The sequence below is a fragment of the Tinamus guttatus genome, unplaced genomic scaffold (assembly GCF_059628265.1).
Source record: "Tinamus guttatus ecotype Peru unplaced genomic scaffold, ASM5962826v1 Tinamus_guttatus_pri_ptg000002l, whole genome shotgun sequence".
NCBI classification, from domain to species: Eukaryota; Metazoa; Chordata; class Aves; order Tinamiformes; family Tinamidae; genus Tinamus; species Tinamus guttatus.
This window is the reverse complement of record NW_028288536.1, coordinates 1,645,656-1,666,774: the sequence shown is the minus strand read 5'-3', so window position 1 is coordinate 1,666,774 and position 21,119 is coordinate 1,645,656. Positions and strand designations below refer to the sequence as shown.

The 21,119-nt window shown below is 43.2% G+C and overlaps 3 protein-coding genes across 4 annotated transcripts; 2 read left to right on the top strand and 1 right to left on the bottom strand.

The window, feature by feature from the left end:
- Positions 1 to 8,923: 8,923 nt before the first annotated feature.
- LIPT1 (lipoyltransferase 1) lies at positions 8,924 to 10,078 on the top strand. The gene has a single exon (XM_088525058.1). The coding sequence runs from the start codon at positions 8,930 to 8,932 to the stop codon at positions 10,049 to 10,051; it is 1,122 nt and encodes a 373-aa protein (XP_088381184.1). The 5' UTR covers positions 8,924 to 8,929; the 3' UTR covers positions 10,052 to 10,078.
- A 3,920-nt stretch (positions 10,079 to 13,998) lies between these two features.
- On the bottom strand, positions 13,999 to 16,759 carry MITD1 (microtubule interacting and trafficking domain containing 1). 2 transcript variants are annotated; one of them, XM_010217822.2, is made up of 7 exons: positions 16,593 to 16,759; positions 15,931 to 16,032; positions 15,669 to 15,805; positions 15,496 to 15,582; positions 14,611 to 14,726; positions 14,190 to 14,250; positions 13,999 to 14,102 (listed from the first exon to the last, which is right to left on the bottom strand). In XM_010217822.2, the coding sequence occupies exons 1-7, from the start codon at positions 16,744 to 16,746 to the stop codon at positions 14,007 to 14,009; spliced, it is 753 nt and encodes a 250-aa protein (XP_010216124.2). In that variant the 5' UTR covers positions 16,747 to 16,759; the 3' UTR covers positions 13,999 to 14,006. The 2 variants fall into 2 exon arrangements, with proteins under 2 accessions (XP_010216124.2, XP_088380254.1); XM_088524128.1 differs by lacking the exon at positions 15,496 to 15,582.
- A 165-nt stretch (positions 16,760 to 16,924) lies between these two features.
- MRPL30 (mitochondrial ribosomal protein L30) lies at positions 16,925 to 19,134 on the top strand. The gene is made up of 5 exons (XM_088520124.1): positions 16,925 to 16,980; positions 17,400 to 17,480; positions 17,866 to 18,012; positions 18,827 to 18,900; positions 18,985 to 19,134. The coding sequence occupies exons 1-5, from the start codon at positions 16,951 to 16,953 to the stop codon at positions 19,115 to 19,117; spliced, it is 465 nt and encodes a 154-aa protein (XP_088376250.1). The 5' UTR covers positions 16,925 to 16,950; the 3' UTR covers positions 19,118 to 19,134.
- Positions 19,135 to 21,119: the final 1,985 nt, after the last annotated feature.

The following is a 21,119-nucleotide window of genomic DNA, read 5'->3' as shown; positions in this document are numbered from 1 at the left end:
GGGATATGAAGCTGATTATCACTAGCTCCTAGTACTACTGCCTATGCTTCATCACAACTCCACAAAGACTTTGAAATAAAAATGCAAGGTAAAATTTAGTGCTCTGTGGCTGCTAAGAATAACTATGGCAAAATTAGGTCACAGCAGTGAATCCCACAGTAAAGAATGAAAGAGCCAAAGTGAGACAGGGTGAATGCTAAGTGCACCTCTGCTACACTAGTCATACAAGCACAGATGCCTTGACCGCTTTTTACCACACTTTTCACAGGCCTAACGCTTGGGTCAGTCTGCTACTGGTATTAGAATATAGAATATAGGCAACAGATCTAAAAAGAAAATATGAACACTCAATTTTCTACCAACTGAAGCTCTGCATCATCACCAGCATGGCCACAACAGCTCTCCTCCACAGTCATATTCCAAGGTTTCCAGGAAATTTAGGGCACTGAGTCACACCACTACCACATTTAACCTCATCTGAATCACCTCTCAGTCACTAAGCCTCAAGGCTTTTAAGCATCCACATATATGACAGCATTCTTTAGGAGTAACATTCAGCTGACTTGATTTTTAGTATCTATAAGAAGCATTTCCAGAATGTGATTCACATGATCCTTTTGAGATACATACTCTAAAATGAACCATGCCACAGAAATACCTATTTCTTTCCTCTGCCAGTAAAGACAGCCTAGTTACCTCTAGGGATACACATCATCACTGTTCCTGCAACAAATTAGATGAGGCGAACCTCAGCCTAATATTTTACTATCCTTGAAAGACAAGCTGACAACTTTCTGCAGTTATGCGCATCTCTGTAGCCTTCCCAGGAAGGAAACAGAACAGATCAAAGAGAATTGCAAGCTTTAAGCTTTTAAGACCTTCAGTATCTCACTGAGCATTAAGAACTCAGATTCACAGACAGAGAAGTGTTCCCTCAAAATACAATTTTTACTCACCTAGTGAAAGAGAACTTTTTTGAAAGACATGATAATATTTATACTTTCTAAAATAATTATTTTTATGCTTGGCATAAAGTGGATTTATCTGCGACAAGTAACACATTTAGCCATCACCCTCTGAACTATAATAATGCAACCAAGTCCAACAGGATGAAATTTTACATTAAGACAACTCTAAGCTTCCCATAGCACTACATGGCCTTTGCAGGCTTTTTAGCGTGACCAAAAGATTTAACAGCTAGTAGCTTTTTTAGATTGATTTAGTAGCCAGCACTGTATTGGGGTCCTAAGTATTTCTGAGATTAATCATTTAAGATACCCCTTTTCTTCAGAAGATTTTCAGAATTCAGACCAAAAAAAAAAAAAGGAAGAAAAAAAAAAGTATAGCAGAACCTTCAAATTCGGTTTATGGATTGTTTTGTTTTTGTTCTTAATCCAGCATTCCAATTTAGAAGATTTCTCACTTTCAGAAATGGCTCTCCCAAACCCCGGTTGTCTTCTTTTATTGTTACCTTTTGAAAGAATAAAAATCAGTGTAATTACTTCAAGTGTTTTGGCAATATAATTTGGTATAATACTTTTAAAGCAAAGTATTATATGCTTTTGACGTACTGTAACTTAATACCCTTAGCTTCACTGCATACAAGTATTTGCAAACTTGGACCTTCCTGGACAGGAAATGTTTCCTGTGTGCTATGCTTCTGATCAATGCTGTCAGACAGTGTAGTTAGACTCTAGAATACAAAAAAAAAAAATCATTTTAAATATTGGATTCACACAAACCTTTTCCTCTAAAATCCTACATAGAAAATGATTAGAATTTCAGAGGTAAAATCCTGCCTCTGGCAAATTTAATAGAACTTTTATCAGGCACCTCAAAAGACCGCACTTGCATTAAATAATATGTTCAAACAACCAAAAGACATATACACACACATACAAAAAAGAACCCACTTAAAGAAAAATCACTAAACTGAATGTGACATTTTTTTCTAGTACATTAACATTTATTAGACAGAAGTATTTCTGAAGGTTAAATTCTACTCCCACTAAAGTCGGTGATAAAACTTGTGAGATCCAACCACAGATATGGAAGCAAGAAAAAAAATGAAACAAAAAACACCCAAAGCTGAGCCATTCCTTTTTTCTTTTTTCTTTCTTTCTTTTTTTTTTTTTTTTAACTCACAATCATTTGCAACAGAGACTGAACACCTCGAAAACAAATGGCCCAACACCCTTGTTCAAATATAACTTCTTGTGCCCACTGCCTCTCATTCTATCACTGGCCACCACTGAGAAGAGTCTTCTTGACAGCCTCTCATCACATATGTACATGATCTCCCTGAGCCTCCCCTATCCTGGCTAAACAGTCCCAACTCTCTCAGACTCTCTTCATTCCTGGCCCTTTGCTGTACTTTTTCCTGTATGTTCATGCCCTTCTTGTATTGGGGAGCCTAGAACAGGACAACTCAGGACTCCACAAGCAGCCTTACCAGTGAAGAACAGATGAGAACAACCACAATCCTCCAGTATACACCCTTCACCATGCAGCCCAAAATGCTTCTCTGCAAAGTCATTTTTCAGTTGCTTTTTCACACCCCCAGCATGTATTGGTGCATGGGCTTATTCCTCTCCAGTGAAACACTTGTTCTTTCCTTGTCAAGGTCCCTTTGAACGGCAGCACATCCATCTCGTATGTCAACCCCTTCTCCCAACTTCGTATAATCTGACACCTTGCTGAGAGTGCTTTTTGTCCCATTATCCATGTCATTAATAAAAAAGTGAAGCAGTCCTGGCCCCAGGACTGACCCTTGGAGTGCACCACTAGTCACTGTCCTCGAGGTGCATTACAACCCTCACAGCCAACCCCAGCAGTTCAGCTAGCTTTCAGTCCATCTCACTATCCATTTACCTGGCTTGTATTTCATCCCTTTGTCTATAAGGACATTAGAGGAGAGTGTTGAAAGTCCTACTGAAGTCAAGGTAAACAACATCCACTGCTCTCGCCTCATTCAACAAGACACACCATTTATCAGAGAAGACTATCGGGTTGATCAAATATGATTTCCCCTTCATAAATCCCCACTGACTTCTCCCAACTACCCTTTTGTCCTTAATATCCTTCAAAATGGTTTCAGGATGGTGTGCTCCATCACCTACCCAGGGATCAAGCTGGGACTGACCAGCCTGTAGTTCCCTGGATCACCCTTCCTGCAGGCAAATGATAGGCGCTTTCTTCCAGTTCTCAGCAACCTTAGTGACTGCTGTGACCTTTCAAGGATAACCAAGGGCCTTGCAATGACTCTGGCCAGCTCCCTCAGCACTCACAGGTGCATCCCATCTCATCCCTTGGACTTGCAGGCATCCAGACAGTGTTTCCTAATGTGATCCTCCTCCTCCAACGGCAAGCACTTCATGCTCCAGGCCTTTCCAAGTATTCTCAGAGACAAAGGATTCCTGATGCATAGGCAGCATTGAATTCCTCAGGCTCTTCTGTCCTCTGCCATGAGGTCTTTCACCCCATTCAGTGGTGAGCCCACATTTTCCTTATGTGCCAATGTACCTATAGACGCCTTTCTTGTTGGCCTTCATCTGACTCTACTCCAAATGGTTTTAGGCTTTTCTAAACCCAGGCCTGCACATTTGGACATTCCTGTATTCCTCCTGAGCATCTGATCTTTCTTCCATCTCCTGTATCTCTGAGCTGTGTCAGGAGCTCCTCATTTATCTACGTAGAATCTCCTGCCACCGTTGCTTGATTTCTTCCTCGTTGGTATGGATGACTTCTGAGCCTGGAGAAAGATCTTTGAAAATCAACCAACTCTCCTGGACCTCTATTCTTTCCAGGAAGGTCTATTGTGGAATTCTTCTAAGCAGATTGCTAGACAGACCAAAGTCTTCTCTCCTGTAATCTAGGCGTGTGATTCTTTCTGCCTTATTCCCTCCTCTCAGGAGCCTGAACTTCACCATCTTAGGGTCACTGCAGCCAAAGCTGCCCCCATCCTCTGTCTCCAACTGCTTCTTTCTTGTTTCCAACAGAGCACCTCCCTTCACTGACTCCTTGAACACCTGTGTCAGGAAACTGTCATCATGCATTCCATAAACCTCCTGAACTGCTCATGCCTTGCTGTGTAGTCCCTCCAGCAAACATCAGATGGTGAAAGCCCTCCATAAGGCCCAGAGTCTGTGAACATGAGGCTTCCTTCCTTTTCTGATCAAGGGGTCTGTAGCAGATGCCCACAACATGTTAGTCTACCTGCTAATCCTCATGGATAAGCTCTTAGGTGGTTCATTAGCAAGCTCTAGGCCAAGCTCCATGCAGTGCAGTTGCTCTCTCATGTGAAGGACACCTCCTCCTCATTGTCCTGGTGGGTGCTACCTAAAGAGCCCTGTCCTAGTGTGTCCTCCCTAAGGAGCCCATTTCCACCCACTGCAGCCCTCCCATGAGCTGTATGAACTATCCCACCACACCTCTGTGATCCCAGTGAGATCGACATGTTGTAACTGCATGCTGATCTCTAACTCGTCCTGTTTCTTCTTCAGAGTAATACTGTTACACACTTTAAAGCGAACCTGGCTTATCCTACAAAAACAACTGTACTTTTCACAGTGCCCCAGAGAAGCCTGCTTCTCTACAGCGAAACATACTTTCCTTTAAAAACAGTGTATTTATACGGGTGTATAAATATACTTAAAAATAACATGTATAGTGATACGGTAAGCAGGTGATTTTTACTCAGGACTGATGAATGATGTTTTTTCATTGAATATTATGCATTTCATCAGCACGACGCTAAACACGCCTAAAGAAATATCATCATCATCATCATGGCTAGGCTTCACGAACGAAGATATGGGAAGGGCTTTACCCACGTTTGCTGCAAACGCGCTGATGGCTAAAAAGAGGAATGCGGGAAAGGCAAGTCCAGTTGCAAAAGGCTAGATACATATAGCTAAGCATCAAGCAGCACATCGGCCGCTCCAAGCCATTCCTACGGCAGCTCAGCCCCCACCAGGCCACCTGCAGCTCTGCCGGCGGCCCCTCTCCGTCACCGTTCTCCTCGCGGAGGCTACGGGGACCGCCGAGGCACCCACAGCTCCTTCCTTCCTTTCCTCCTTCCTTCCCTCCTTTCCTCCCTCCTTTTTTCCCCGCCGGTAGCGGCCACTCACCCGCCGCCACCGCGAGGGGGAGGGATAGGGGCGGGGGGAGCAGGGAGGGGGCGGGGCTCCCCAACGGTCGCGTCCGCTGCCGCGCGCCGCCCAACGGCTGCTCGTTCTGCCGCCCCCCGCCCCCTGCCTCCGCGCGCCGTTAACGGCCCCACGAGCGCGGGAGGCGCCTGTCCCGAAATCCCCACTTGCTTTCCCGTCCTGGCATTCGCCGCTGGAAGGGGGAGCTCGGCGTAACGTGAAATCCTCGCCTCGTTACCCTCGCCCTCAGGTGCGGGGCAGAAGCCAGGCGGTTTTGAGGGACATCTCCACTGCTGACACAGTAACACAGCAGCCTGGCTGTTTCTGTTCGCTTTGGTCTTGCTCTCAGAGGTGATCATGATGCCTGTTGTCACCTGCGACTGAATCGCTGGCAGCAAAGCTAAACGAGAGAGAAGAAATTTTAAAAAAAATCATACAAAAACCTGTCTCAGAGGCCAAAACATGTAAGAGCACACGCACTGTAAACTCCTATATGAAATTAATGGGAGCAATATTTTACTCTGATAAGTCTGATATAAACACATGTGAATATTTATCAATAATGAATTCATATAAGTTTTTTAACATACTTTTTTTTTTTTTAACCTTGGCAGGTTTTTAAGTTGTATATTTCAAAAGTAAACTTTAAGAAACTGTGTTTCTGATTTATGATAGATTTCCTAAATAAACTTTATTAAGTTCAAAAAAAGGTGTCCAGGCTTATTTTCAGTTTTGCAGGCACATTACTTCTGACTGACTGCTTGCTACTTTGCTATCTCACTGAGAGGGGAAGCCAAACTCTTCTACTACGGACCTTCACAGACAAGAAAATGACTTGCTCCAAAACTCATCCCATTCTTCAGAGGTATTTGCTAATGGAGACAGAGACATGGGTGAATATCACAGATTTGCATGTTTTGCCATACGAAAACACCTAGTATTTCATGCCATTGGTCTGAGTGGAAATCTCGCTTTAAATCATCCCTAAATCATCCAGTTTTAACTCAGACCTGCCTGGTCACATTTGCACAGCTGCAGCATAGTCCTCACCCTTTATGAAGGCTGAAGTCTCAGGGAGAGACACTGAAAGGCAACATGAGCAAATCTGGCAAATTAGAAGATTTCCAAGATCAAAGTCATGCCTTGTCAGCTCAGTCCCCTGAGGAAAGACTGCTATTAAACTGTCCCCTGGGGGGTCACCAAAGGAAGATAGTCACACACAGACACAGATAGGTCAGTCGAATCCCTCTAATCACATTTATCCTTTTAAGCAGTTATATGAAAGTAAAATCACTTTTTTCTTTCTTTTCTTTTCTTTTCTTTTCTTTTCTTTTCTTTTCTTTTCTTTTCTTTTCTTTTCTTTTCTTTTCTTTTCTTTTCTTTTCTTTTCTTTTCGTACAATAACCTACAGGGTATGTGCTTAATATTTTTTTCCTTAGCAATATCCAAGTAGACATTCTAACTGATTAAAATTTAGCAGATGACATACAATTGCGCTGGTTTGGGAAAACTAGAAAAGTGTTAAAGAAGAAAGACTTTAATCTCAGGAAAACAGCCTTTCTTTAATTAAATCTTACCTACAAAACCCATCCAATTCACATATGCATTTATAAGATTTATATACAAGTTGCATGGTCCAAAATAAATTATTGACACCTTTACACCTATTTTATGATGTCAAGCATTAGATTTTCACATAAGATAAAACCTCGGACTGAGCTTATTACTGCTTTCCAGGGTACTTGCTGCTAAGCCTAACTTATTAACTGATTCACAAGCATTGGAAAGTTGAAAAGTCAAGGCATAACAGGGCAAATTATGTCTTTTTTTTCTTTATCCCACTAACAACATCTTATGAAAGAAACGATTTCCTGTGTTTTCTTATACCCCAAGACAGGAGCTCTACTTCACAACACCTCCTGCATGTCCCCTCTTGGAGCAGCATGGACAGGACTGAGCAGGCTCTGGTCCCTTTAACACAAGTGACAGGGTAAGCAGGCTGCTTGAATCCTATGACTCCTACTGCCTGCTCCTTTGTATCTGGCATGGGTATAAACAGAGGAGTGTTTGCAAGGGATTACCTTGGGTAGTGACAAAGTTGAGCTGAGAGACTAGGAAAAATGTTCTCCTTCCCTAATGGGCATTAGCACAGATTTTACATTCTGGAGAATGGTACCTGGTAAATGGCTTTTTAGGCAAACTGCTATCATGAAGCATTTGCAGAAAGAGCGCGTCCCTTTTTGGAGGTGTGTTTTGAAACATAACCTCCACCCAAAGACAATGAAGAAACTGGAAGATTTGAACTTCAAGAAAAGGAGCAAGATAAACGTGTTTTTTTTTTTTTCTTTCCTCTCTCCCCATCTGGTGTTCCTGGCAGCTCTTACTTTCTGACCTTGGTATGGTGGAAATCATCAGGGCAAATCTCTGCATTATCTAGTATTTATCTCTGAAAGAAGGATAGCATTTCAGTTTTCATAACTTTACCCAAACTCTTCCCCATTAAATGCACTTCAGGAGTGAAACAATTATGTATGTTTAGTTAGTTCTGTTTATCTCTGTGTTTTTCTCTAAGTGATGTATGGGGAATTCTCTTGTAAGCATTAATGCTGGCTAGTGCTGTTAGAAAAACAGTTGCGTTACTTTTTGTGCACCAAGCTAAGTCTAATAATAGAAATTCTGTTGGATTATATTTCAGGACCTATCAACTGGCAATTATAACACAATTTTAACATTGATAAAGGTTTGCTGTTATATAGTTCTCTGGCAACACGTTTTTACCACATACATTAAATTGCTACAGCAACCTATATTAACCTCTCATCATTTATTTTAAGGTATTTACATAATATTCTGAAATAAAATATTCTTCCTAAAGATTAAATACTCAAGCATGGAGATTTCTTGCTTCCTTATACTCCTTCTATTCCTGTTCATAACTGTATACTTCGTGTTTATTGCTAGAATACTTCTAGCCATTTTGCTGGATTTGTCTTCAATAGGCACTTTTCAGAAACAGTATTTGTCAGTATTTGTATTTTATCCTCCAGCACGTGAGAAGCAGATCCAGGACATTTTTAACTGTCCACTTACTATTCTGCACACTTTACATTTCTAGCAAATTCTAGTTTAATTTAAGCGAAAGAACTCCCTGGGTTAAGCGCACAGCTCCCAGCCTGTGAACAAGCAATATGATAGCCGAGAATAAGCTTTTTAGTGACACCTCGTGGCAAAATGGAAAACATCATATTGCAAATTTCCAAAAGTTAATGGCAAAATGTAAACCAATGCTCTAGCATTTTATTATTATTATTATTATTATTATTATTTAGTTTAGTTTCATCAGAAATCTCGCAAGGTGCATTTCTCTTATCTGACAGCGTGAAAGGATCCAGGCTCACTCCTGCGCCCCGCCGGCTCCCTGACTTCCTGCTACTTGCAACACTGAAATGAAGGTATTTTTATAAGCAACGTGCCCCATGCATCATAGGGCAGTTCACCCCAGCGCGAAGTTAAGCTGTCGCCAGCCTCCTTTAGCGACAAGCTGCACCCATGGTGCGCTGCTCGCCCTGCGGTTCCGTTTGCCCGTTGTAGCCGCTCTGGCGGCGCCTTTCCCGGCCCGCCGCCCCGCGGGCACTCGCTGCAGCCCCGTGTGCCACCGGCTTTTCCTTCCCCCGCCTCGCGCGACCCGGAAGACGTTCGGGAGCGCACGCGGGGCTCGTGCCGTGGGGTGCGGGAAGGGGGAAGGCCGGGCGCTCGGCGCCCGCCGCGCCGTGGTCCCGAGCATGGCGCTGCCGTGGTCGCTGAGGAGCTGCCTGCAGCGCCCGGGCGTCCTCCGGAGCCCCAGGGCCCACCTCGGGGGCGCGGGGGGCGGAGGGCTCATCCTGCAGTCCCTTTCGGACGATGTTTACCAAAACCTGGCTGTGGAAGACTGGATCCACGAGCAGGTGAGCTTGGAAAACCGGCAGGTGCTGTTCCTATGGAGAAATGCGCCTGCTGTGGTGATAGGGAGACATCAGAACCCCTGGCAGGAATGCAACCTCAGGCTCATGCGGCAGAAAGGCATAAAACTGGCCAGGAGGAGAAGCGGCGGGGGGACAGTCTACCACGACCTAGGGAATATCAATTTGACGTTCTTCACAACCAGGAAAAAATATGAACGCATGGACAATCTGAAGTTGGTTGTGAGGGTGCTGAAGGCCCTGCGCCCGCAGATGGATGTGAACGTTACAGACAGGTACGACATCGTGCTGGGCGGGCGTTACAAGATCTCCGGGACCGCTGCTAAGCTGGGCAGGACAACTGCTTATCACCACTGTACCTTGCTGTGTGGCACAGATAAATCTGTGTTGTCTTCAGTGCTGAAAAGCCCTTATAAAGGGCTCAAAAGCAATGCCACTGCCAGCGTGCCTTCCTCGGTGAGAAACCTCTTGGAAGAGGATCCTGCTTTAACTTGTGAGCTGCTCCTGGAGGCCATTGCTGAAGAATATGCTACGCAGCACCAAATAGATCATCACGTCACCTTAATAAACCCTGCTGATGAGGCTGTGTTGCCCGGAATCAATAATAAGACTAAAGAACTGCAAACCTGGGAATGGGTGTATGGAAAGACACCAAAGTTTAGTATTAGCACGTATTTTGACATGGCCTATGAGGATTCTGTTCTTGAGGTTAAAGTGGATATGGAGGTAAAGCATGGAAGAATAGAAGTCTGTAACATCAATGCACCAGAGCACTGGCTGCCTCCAGGACTGTGCCAGGAGCTGGCAAAGAGCCTCACTGGCTCCAGGTTTTGCCCAGATGAAGTCACTGTGCTAGCAAGCACTGTGCTGAGAACGTGTCCCCCAGACGACGAGTTGCGCAACAAGTGGAATCTTTTATGTGAGAACATGAGGATGTTAATGTGACTTTTGCTTGAAAGTCAAATCTCTGCTGCTTTTTCATCTAATTTATTGCAAACAAAATTAAAATTCATTGGGCTCTCCCATTTGTTAATCACTAATGTTGTTTAATCCAGTAACAAATAGATTCTGTATAGCAAAGAAGGTAACAAATGACCGACGGAGACAAGATGGGGCAGAGGGAAACCTGCCACTGTGCGACTGCACTGGATTCTTAGCCTGCATCCCCCCTCTCTGTAGAGAAGTAACTCAAAGGCCTTGTCCCAGCTCCTGGCACGAACCCTTATTAACTGGGTGAAGAGGGTGGTGGTTCCCTTCCTTTCTGGCCTAATGTCCTTTCCTGCAGTATTCCTGTCACCTCCCTCTAGGCCCTTCCCAGGGTAAGGGCTTTGCCCATGCCCATGCAAAAGAGAGGGGATCCGAGGAGTTGCAGCGTGTGGGTTACGTGATGAGGGCAGAGGAAGCTCCTTTGTACCTGCCTGGCACAAAGCTGCCATAGCTACTTGTATCCAAGCTAAAAGTGGCAAGGCCTGTTCTACATTAGCAAATTGCATCGCAGAGCTGGGGAGACAGCTTCCTCGTGTTACTCCTAGGAGATCATTTGCTACTGGAAGGCTTAAAGGCTTTAGATTTATATATATATATATATATATATATATATATATATATATATAATAGCAACATGAAGGAAAGCCTTAAGATTTATTTCACAGTCATCTTTAAAAGATTGCTGGCTGACCAGCTCCCAATAGAAACTACATGGTAGAAGCAACCTGCTGGAGACGCTCTTCTTAATGCAGCCCAAGGCCAATGGAATCCTGGGCTGCATTAAGAAGAGCATCTCCAGCAGGTTGAAGGAAGTGATCCTGCCCCTCTACTCAGCCCTAGGGAGGCCGCATCTGGAGTATTGTGTCCAGTTCTGGGCTCCACAGTACAAGAGGGATGTGGAGCTTCTGGAGAGAGTCCAGCACAGGGCCACAAGGATGATCAGGGGCCTGGAACATCTGCCCTATGAGGAGAGGCTGAGGGAGCTGGGCCTGTTCAGCCTGGAGAAGAGAAGGCTGAGAGGGGATCTAATCAGTGTATATAAATACCTCAAGGGAGGGAGTGCAGAGGACGGTGATGGTCTCTTTTCAGTGGTGGCCACTGATAGGACTAGAGGAAATGGCCGGAAACTGAAACATCAAAAATTCCGTAGGAACTTAAGGAAAAATTTCTTAACAGTGAGGGTGACAGAGCACTGGAACAGGCTTCCCAGAGAGGTTGTGGAGTCTCCTTCTCTGGAGATCTTCAAAACCCGCTTGGATGCAGTCCTGTGCCACGTGCTCTAGGTGTCCCTGCGTATGCAGGGGGGTTGGACTAGATGATCTCTAGAGGTCCCTTCCAACCCTAAGCATTCTATGATTCTATGATTCTAACTTATCCTTAGCTAAGTAGATCAGTCAGTGGGGTAATGAATGACACTCAGCTGGCTCCAGCTGGGTAGTTTTAGGTGACCTCCACACATGACCGTGCCACAGGGCACAGCGCTGGCTGCCTGTTCCTCCAAGTGACCACCTGACCATGTAAGCGTGAGTGGCAGCACAGCAGAACATGGCCTGAAATTAGTAAACTAATTATGAGACTGTACCCTTAGATTGCTCTGATAAAATGCAGAATGTTCTCACTAATGTCCATTTCTCTCACCACACTCCGCTCCTACTAATAATGAAAGGCACATTCAAAGGCTTAAAAATAAAAACTGTAGTGCAGTTCCAGCTAGTTCCTCATTGAAAGTTTGTCTGTACACAGGCACAGATACTGCAAAGAAATGAGTAGCCCTAGTTATGTAACTGAACTACAGTAAAATACAGTATATTTTCATTTAAGTACTAAAATTTAAAACTGATGTAGAATATTTAAGATGACTTTTTATTTAGCCCCTGTATGCTTGAAATTGCTGGACTAAGAACACTTAAAGCTTCACATCTGGGAGGTTCACTCTCTCTGTATATACAGTGAACCTTCTCCCACAAACGGTTGATCTGGGATGCAGTACCCAGCTTCTATGTGTTGCCCTGTGTAGCACAGCAAAGTAAACAGACGACTAAAACTACAAACAATAAAAATAGCCTTTATGCACATTAAAAAATAGGCATATATTATACACAACTGAATAAAACTCATGACAATGACTGGAAAACTGAGGAGTTTCTCTGGAATGTTTAGAGGGAGAGACTGGTAGCAAACAAGTTCTGTGGAACATACAGTATTTTTTTGTTTTGTTCTCTCTCCCCTTACCTTAGTAAGGATATTGAACATACAGCAATAATAAGGAAAACTGCAAGCATGGCATTAACAGAAGAAATAGCCAGCTAGAGGCTTTGCACAGGAAATTGCTCATGGAAAATGTTAATAAAATGTTGCCTGATAAAACCTCTATAAAAGATATCAGTGGACTGGAAATTAAAACACTTAGGTCCTTCAAATAGAGGTCTGAATATTATGGAGGAGGAAAAGAAGACCTAAGACTGGAAAGCTGAGACATTAATATGTAGATGGATAAAGATGGCAGGCCACTAGCAAACTGTGCCCTGCAGAACAAGGCAAAGACCAGCTCTGCTTCTTCATAGCTATGGAACAGATTTGTGTTAGAAGTAACCCTAAAACAGCAGCAGCATCAGCCCATGGGAGCTGAAGGAGGAATAAAGCAAGCCCAGGAGGAACAGGTCAGGGATTTCACCAGCCATCAGCACAGGGAAGCACAGAAGACATGCACAGGTCTGGCGATGAACAAGCAAGAGAGGGAACACCAGGTACGAGAGCACATCACGGGGGCTTTTTATGAGGACAGATAAGCATATTGTTATTACAAGCTGCAGAAAGCATAAGGCACTTATCAGACCTGAGGCTGAAATACCTGGATGAGATGTTACTGCCTGTTTTCCACGTCAGAATATACCACTTTGCCCAATTCTTGCTGACAGCGATGAAGAAACCTTGTATCAGGTAAGAAAGGTGGCAATTTAGATGACACCTTGCTGTTTCCAGGCGATGAGGGAACACAAGAAAAGCTTTTTGATTTTTAATTGGCATTTAGTTTATGATCTTTTTTGAGAAGTAAGTTTCAGGGTATCTGCCTCCTGGATTAAAAAAAACCCCACAACTATTAATTTTAATTTAAAAATGTTTTTAAGGGGGCTATCTTATAGCAAATAGCTTATCGCAATTGAAACTGGCATGATTAGTCAGAAGTCAGAGAAAAAGATGGGTAGAGGCTCAAATAACCTCTCCATGCTTGATGTGAAGGATGCAAATCAGGTGATGACATTTTAGTAGGGAACAAACATACGAGAACAAGAGGGAAAAAGGGGAAAAAAATAGAAAAAGGAGTAGTTTGTACTCTCTCCAGCCAGAAAGACTCAGAGATGCAGAAAAAGACCCTAACCTGCCTGTATATTGAACACTACATGTTTGTATGCAAAGAGCTTGGACAAATCAGCGTCAGAATTAGGATTCCTGGTAGGGTGCGAATTTCGGTATTACAGGATCAACCAAAACAGAGGAGAACTGTAGTGATGATTAAAATCCAGGAATTAAAGGAAATAAAAAGGCCAGTTATGAAACAGGGGCTGAAGTTACAGCCCAATCTCATATGTTCATGAGGTGATTAATTAAAGAAATTAAGAAAAAAATGCAGAAGTAAAAATTAATAGTAAAAATAGAAATAATAGTAAGAAAGGCTTTTCAGAGACTGTATTAAGGATCAGTTATAAAACTCCTTCCCCACAAGCTCTTGTAATTTCTCAGTCTGGAAAAGGCTCAAACATTCTTAAAAACACACATTATAAAAGCTCTCTGGTCAGTCAGTGCAGGACTAAGTAGGTATTAGGGAGTTGCCTCTGATGGTGGAAAGTGGGTTCAAGTAGTTCCTTACAGTCTTGTATCTTTAATTTACTAAAAACACTACTAAAAGTAATGATCATGTCTTCTTTGTGTGCTTAGTATGAAAGACGTCCACTGTTGTTTCATGACAAGGTCGCAAGTCGAAGTCGCAGTATCCAATGCTGAAACGACCCTACAGAAATTAACAGCATTAATATGGATAACCCAAAACGAGCTATTTCGCAGTTTAAGTGAATTAACGAAGTCAGAACATTCTTACCTTTGGTTTCTTAAAATAATCAAGTCCCCTTCCAATCTTGATCATCCAGCCACTGTTGAATCTATTTTTTTAAAAAATGCACATTAGCTCACCTTTGCAAATCTTAAAATCACAAATACATTAAACAGAAAAGTGGTACCACAAGACAAACAAGCTCCTTGTTTTAATCAGAATTATTTCCTATTGCAGCTGCAGCTGTTACCTGTATGAAACATGCAACACACTGTTCTGAAATAGACACCCAATATTATGGCAGGTTCACAGTTAGACTGTACAACACGATGCTGGGCTGACTTTATTCAGGGACGGCCACCGCCTTCCACTTTGTGAACTTCAACTATTATTACAAACTGCAAAAAAATGTTAGGGATAAATAGCTTGATTTCCATAACTGATATCCACTGATATTTGCATCACCCACCTAATTTCTCGATCATGAATTGAAGATGAAAAAGAGATGTTCAGTGTTACTCCATGGTTCCTCAATGATTGTTTTATTTCTTCCAAACCACTTATCTGTTGAGCTTTTCCACTGCCCTGTTAAAAGTAAAAATAATTATGTTTTTCCCTTTTACCAAAATTTCTACTTTCACTATATATGGTCACTTCTTCCATAACTCACCCATAAAATCTTTTTAATAATAATTTAAGCCCCAAGAGTCGATTGGATGAGGACAGATCTATGTTTCTGGGGCCATGATAAAGAGCAGACAAATTACAAGTCCACTTACAAAGGGGCCCAGAGGAACTGCTTACTCCCAGTCCCCCTGAAGTAGATACAGGTTTCTTTTGAATCAAAATAAACACGGTGACAGAATGAAATCTTTTAACTCATGAAAGCCTGTAAATGACAGGTGTATACAGCTGGTGGGAGAATGAATGCAACTCAATAGATGTGTTGGTTTTGATGACATTTTTGCAATACTTTCACAAAAGCATCTTTTCCATTTAGCATTCTTAAAATCCTTTTCCATTTAGCATTCTTAAAAGGAATCTGTTAAAGAGTTAGTAAAACCATCTAGATTTAAAAAATGATTTATGTTCAATTATCTCATAATTCTCCATCTGTGTCAGGACATCAGAACCTCAGTGTATCAAATACTGGTACATAAAAATGTGTGTGTGCATAGAAATACACGTGCATGTTCTGTGTGTGTGTGTATGCATATATATATATGCATACACACACACACAGAACATGCACGTGTATTTCTATATATATATATATATATGCATACTATATTTATACATGTATATGCACAGCATCTCCTGGGCCTCGGGGAAATAAAAAAAATTAGACACTTACTTCGTCACAGGAAGTGAGGAGGTGAATTGTTTTCACTTTGCAGGGTCCCTTAACTAGCATCTCACAGAACCGTAGGAAGTTATACAACTGTAAAAGTCACATTTTATTCAGTAACTTTTGTTAGGAATTTTGTTAGCAGTTACAGCTGTAAGTTGCATCCTCTGTCTACTTGCCTGATGAACATGCCTAATGTAAGGGTCCTCCACCCAAACTTCAGTAACAATCTCATTAAGGTATTCTCGAAAAAGGTTTTCATAGCTGAAACCTGTTGCATTTTCATCTATCTTGATTTGCTTATGGTATTTGCCATCTAAAAAAAAAAGTGTCTTTCTCAGTAAACATCACTACATAATTTCAGTGTCAACTATCTTGCACATAAAGCACTTATGTACGGACAAGAACATAAATCCAAACAGGTAAGTCACAGCTGCATACCTTGCTTCTCTTTTTCAATATATTTTTTAATGTCTTCAGCTCGGGTCATGTACTCAGATATTTTCTGCCGGTAATGCTGCTTTTTCACCTCATCTTTTATAGCTGGGGGAAAAAAAGCATTTAAAATCATAGAATCATTATGGTGGGAAAAGACCTTCAAGATCATCGAGTCCAACCGTAAGCTCTTAACACCCTGCCTGCTAAACCACGTCCCTAGGTGCCTCATCCTACATGTTTCTGGAACACTGTGTGGGACGGTGACTCCAACACTTCTCTGGGCAGCGTGTTCCAATGCTTCACCACTCCTTCCGTGTAGAAATTCTTCCTAATGTCTAACTTGAACCTCCCCTGGTGCAACTTGAGGGCATTTCCTCTTGTTATTCTGGAGACCGACCCCCACCTCACTACAGCCTCCTTTCAGGTAGTTGTAGAGAGCGGTAAGGTCTCCCCTCGAGTCTCCTCTTCTTCACACTAAATAACGCCCACTTCTTCAGCCTCCCCTCGTAAGCTCTGTGCTTCAGCCTCTTCACTTAAGCAAGCTCTCCTCGAGGGGAAACACACAGAAGCCGAGCTCTTCCCAGCGGTCACACTCCAGTAAAACCGCAGGTTTCGCCTCCCCCTCACCCCTCAGGGCCCCTGAGGGGGCCTGCCCCGCGCGGTACCTTTCACCACCTGCAGCAGCAGGTCGATGCCCTCCTGGTAGCACACGAGCGACTCCTGGAAGCGGGAGGCGGCGTCCAGCTCCACCGCCCGCCTCACCGTCTCGGCCCCGGCGCGCTCCAGCGCGGCGGCGGCATCGCCCCCGGCCCGCGACATGGGCGCCAACGGCCGCGCCAACGGCCGCGCGGGGGCGCCCACCGCCCGCCCGTGCGCGCATGCGCACCCCGTCCCGTCCCCCGCCGCTGGGAAATAGAAACAGAAGCGCCGCGCGGTGTTCCGCTTTTCTCCTCCCCCGCCCGGCTTCGGTGCGGAACTGAAGTACCGCGGTGTCTGCGCCCCGCCGGAAGGCTGCGCGCCAGGATGGCGGCGGGGCGAGGCGCGCTGCGGCAGGTAGCGGCTGGGCGGGCGGTTCGGGCGTTACGCGGCCCCGGGCTGTGTCTCTCGCCGCCCGCGCTCCGTCCGCAGCAGCGGGAGGCTGAGACAAAGCGGCGCCGCGGGGCGGTAGAGAGGGGCGCTCCGCAACCGTCTCCCTGCGGGCACCGTGGTGCTGGTGGCGGCAGGGGCGGTTACAGGTCGGGTTAGGGGTCAAAGCGGCCATTGGGGGGGCCGGGGCGCCACTGTCACCCGCCTCGTCACACCCCCCCCGCCCCGCCCCACACACACACTTCAGTCCCCACAAAGTACAATAAACACCGGGCTTGAACGTGCCCAGTCTTGGTTGGAGTGTTTGTCGAATCCCTTAGCAAACACTAAGAAATCTAAAGTACATTCCAGAAAACCTGTGCTTTTCTTTTCTTCCCTTTTTGTAGCTGCTGTGGAGGAGCGTGGACAGAGGGCCAGGTGCTGTGTGGCTTCGCCCGATCTTTACCAGGTCAAGGATTCCTGACTCGGTATGTGCTGCTGTGGTTGGGAAACTGAAAACAGATGTGAGGCTCCAGCCTTTCTTTGGCACAACAGCTTTCTATAGATGGCTGTAAATACAGAGGAGTTTATACAGCCAAAGAGACTGGGAGCTTTGCTTAAATGTGTAGTTTGGCTTGTTTTTCTGAAAAAAAAAATATATATATATATACACATTTTTTTTTCCTGAAATCATTAGGGGGGGGAAATCATAGATTAAACAGGTGCTTGCGCTAGATGCATGTGGATTAAATACTGCATAGGTATAGTGTGCTGTTCTTACATGTCGATGCAAATTGAGTTATTTAGTTGTGTATAATAATAATTCAAATATTTGAAAAACAAACCTGTGTTCTTGTGAACTTCTTAATCTAGGTATTTCAGCCGCGACCTGAAGATCATGAAAAGTATGGAGGTGACCCTGAGCAGCCGCATAAAATCCACCTTATTACTAGAATAAAAAGTGTAATTGGCCGCCCATATTGGGAAAAGAAGATAATACATGATCTTGGACTAGATAAAGTATGTGAGAGTGATGGTTGTCTGTTTGCTTTTGTTTCTGATGTATGTCAGCAAAGCAGAGACTTTTTTTCCAAACTTGGTTTACTTTAGTGCAGCTGTAAAATAACTGAGAAATTGATTCTGTGTTTAGGAGCTGAGAGGAACATTAATGGCAAATGATCGTTTATTAGGAACTCAGAATATCGTTGTATGACATTTCTATGTGAAAAGATCTATACCTTGAGAGCTCCTCTTAAATAATAAAAAGAGATTTGCAAGAATTTTCAATTCTGTTTTCTCTGTAGGTAATGTTATTTGGATATTGCAAGTTAGTAAATAGGCCTCGTGTATAAATGAAAAGACTTACAAATCCAAAAGGTACAATTAAATTTAGGACAAACTGTAAGAGCTTGTGCAAACCATTATTCACTTTGTGCGAAGATTATTCTAATAAGTACATTAGGAAGAAAAATAGTGCACTTAATCTAAAATCTAATTGAAGTAAACAGTTTCACTTCTAAACTATTATATTTACTACTTATTTACTATTATACAGATACTTTTAACAGTTGGAAAAAGTCTGAACCTATTTATAATATAATGAGAATAGAGCTGAATTTACATTTTATTGGAACTAGTAGTTTGATCACTTTTGATTTCATGTTTTTAAGGTATGTTCTTTATACAATAGTGCTATCTCTGTAAATTTTACGTTTGCATATGTGGTTTATTTTTTTACTGCTGGTATGGCAAGTTCAGTGAACAGACATTTGGTTTTTGAAAATACCATGTGAAAAGCCAATTTATGCTTTTTGTTTGTTTTTCTTTTTAACAGGCACATCAGCCAAGACTGCACAAAAATATCCCTTCTGTGAATTCCAAACTAAAGATTGTTAAACATCTGATAAGGTTTGTTAACGATTGTTTAATTCGGAACATTTAATGCAACTTTTTTGTCGCAAAACTTTACTTAGCAAACTCTTTTGCCCATAGAGTGCAGCCACTGAAGCTTCCTCACGGGTTGCCAACTGAAGAGGAGATGTCGGACACCTTTCTCACGAGCAAGGGAGAACTTGTAATTAAGCGGCGCCTGAAACCTGTGGAACAGAAAGTAACTGAGTCATGAGATGTGCTGGCTGCACTTAAATATTATAAAATAATCTAATTCCCAAATTAGAGCTCCTGAATTGTGCATATGTTAACTTAGTTATTAGCCTGACTGCTACAAATGGCAAAAGTGATGCAGATGTTTAAAAGGCTTATAAAAAAATACTTGTGAACAAGTATTAAATTTAAGTGTTGTTTATCTTTGCCCAGGCTTTCTTTCCTAGGTAGTGCATTTCGCTGTTAACAGTAAAGATTTAAAATGAAGGTGCATGATTTCACCTTTTCTCCCCTAAGAAAGGATTGGCAATCGTTGCTGGAGGCAATCATGGAGCCAAAAGTCTGTCAGCTGGCCTCTTCTGCAGCCTAAGAGGCTATATCTGAACTCTCTTTGGGAGCAGCAGCAGGAGTGGTTCAAATTTTGGTAGGTTATATAACTTGTCTTTTGGGAAAGATGTTCTGTTACTGCATACATACTTGTTTCCTAATAATAGCCTAAGAGCTATAGTCTGTGTGGAAATTAGTGCTTTTCCTATGCTTACGCTGGAGGCTTCAGAAAGCTGGAGACCCTGAAGTATTACATATTTGTTTTAAGTTAATAAGTATGGGCCCTAAGCGCATAAAGTATGGCCTTTCACTGAAGGATCTTGAATAGTACAGTGTGCAGAGATTCCAAGAATATTTACAATTTAGAATTGTGGTCAAAATCTGAAAGCTGCTGCTGTTATCGAATGATAAAGTAGTTTTCATTCCAGCGAGTGTCAGGTCTGAGTTACTGAGCCGCGAGCCTCTCCCACACTAGAAGCTCTAGGGGAGTTAATCTTAATGAGTGTATGTTGTAAGAAGATCAGAGAAATACAGTGGCTGAAATGAAAGTTTATCCTGTCTGCTTGCTTGCAGGGAAGAGTAATCATCAGTAAGAGTTCACAGAAACAGTGATTTCAGTACAGGGACATAAATATTAGAGTTTCTCTGTGTAGGAGAAAAGAAGAATAAGCTACAGACCTGGCATTGAAGAATTTTGTGGGTCTTACACGCAGGCCAAAGGCAGAAATGCAAAGTTTAGTGAAAAAAATCTCAGTTTCTCAACAAGCTGCAGTCAGTAGTTGGGTCCCCCTCACTGCAGCCTGGTGAATCCCCAGTGCTGTCATACCCAGTATGTGTGCAGGTAGGAGATCTGACTCCCTGTGGGTGCCACAGGCTACCACAACACGGCCATATGAACTGAAAAGCATTATTAATGAAGAGAAAATTAGGGGGAAGCTTGGTGCTGTGCACAATTTAAAATGGGTGTCATTATCTGTCCGGTTAGAGCTAATCCTAAAGTACAGAGAATGGAAAATGCTTCAGATGGTGTCTGTATTTCTGGGTAAGATTAGCTATGAGACACATTATCTTACATTGACAAGCTGGCAGATTTCATGAAAAAAAATGAAATTGTGTTTTCTTAAGATTCTTAATGTGTTTGTAAGCTTGGGTGTTTTAGTTTCTGTGTACTCCTCTCCCAGGACTATCTTACAGTCAATCCATCATGACTGTATTTTCCAAGTATTTTCCGTATTTTCCAAGTATTTTCCTTCTCTACATAACATACCTTCACCAAAGATTTGCCCCTTGTGTCTGAAGCCTGACTCAACTAGAGTGCACAAACATCGTGTGTGTGTGTGCCTGGAGCAAAGCATTGCGCTTCATGGTCACTCACGAAGCACAGACAAAACAAACTGTCTTTCCGTGTAGGGAACAAACAGGATGATTGAACATCACAGAATAAGGCAGGTTGGAAGGCACCTCGGGAGGTCTTTAGTGCAATGTCCTGTTCAAAGCCAGCCAGCTCTAAGGTCTGACCAGATTGCTTGGGGCTCTCTCTAGGCAGGTTTTGAAAGCCTCCAAGGATAGAGACTGCTCAGCCTCCTTGTAACCTGCCTGCTGCTCGTCTGCCACATGGGACAAAAGTTTCCCTGTATCCAGCCTGAACTTCTCTTCCTTCAACATAGGCCGCTGTGTCTCAGCCCCCTGGCAGGCTC

Coding starts and splice junctions, on each gene's coding strand:
- MRPL30 (XM_088520124.1), top strand. CDS start 16,951: ATGGCGGCGGGGCGAGGCGCGCTGCGGCAG. Junction 16,981..17,399: donor GGCGAGGCGCGCTGCGGCAG/GTAGCGGCTGGG, acceptor CCCTTTTTGTAG/CTGCTGTGGAGGAGCGTGGA. Junction 17,481..17,865: donor GGTCAAGGATTCCTGACTCG/GTATGTGCTGCT, acceptor TTCTTAATCTAG/GTATTTCAGCCGCGACCTGA.
- LIPT1 (XM_088525058.1), top strand. CDS start 8,930: ATGGCGCTGCCGTGGTCGCTGAGGAGCTGCCTGCAGCGCCCGGGCGTC.
- MITD1 (XM_010217822.2), bottom strand. CDS start 16,746: ATGTCGCGGGCCGGGGGCGATGCCGCCGCCGCGCTGGAGCGCGCCGGG. Junction 15,583..15,668: donor ACATTAGGCATGTTCATCAG/GCAAGTAGACAG, acceptor TGACTTTTACAG/TTGTATAACTTCCTACGGTT. Junction 14,103..14,189: donor ATTATTTTAAGAAACCAAAG/GTAAGAATGTTC, acceptor TAATTTCTGTAG/GGTCGTTTCAGCATTGGATA.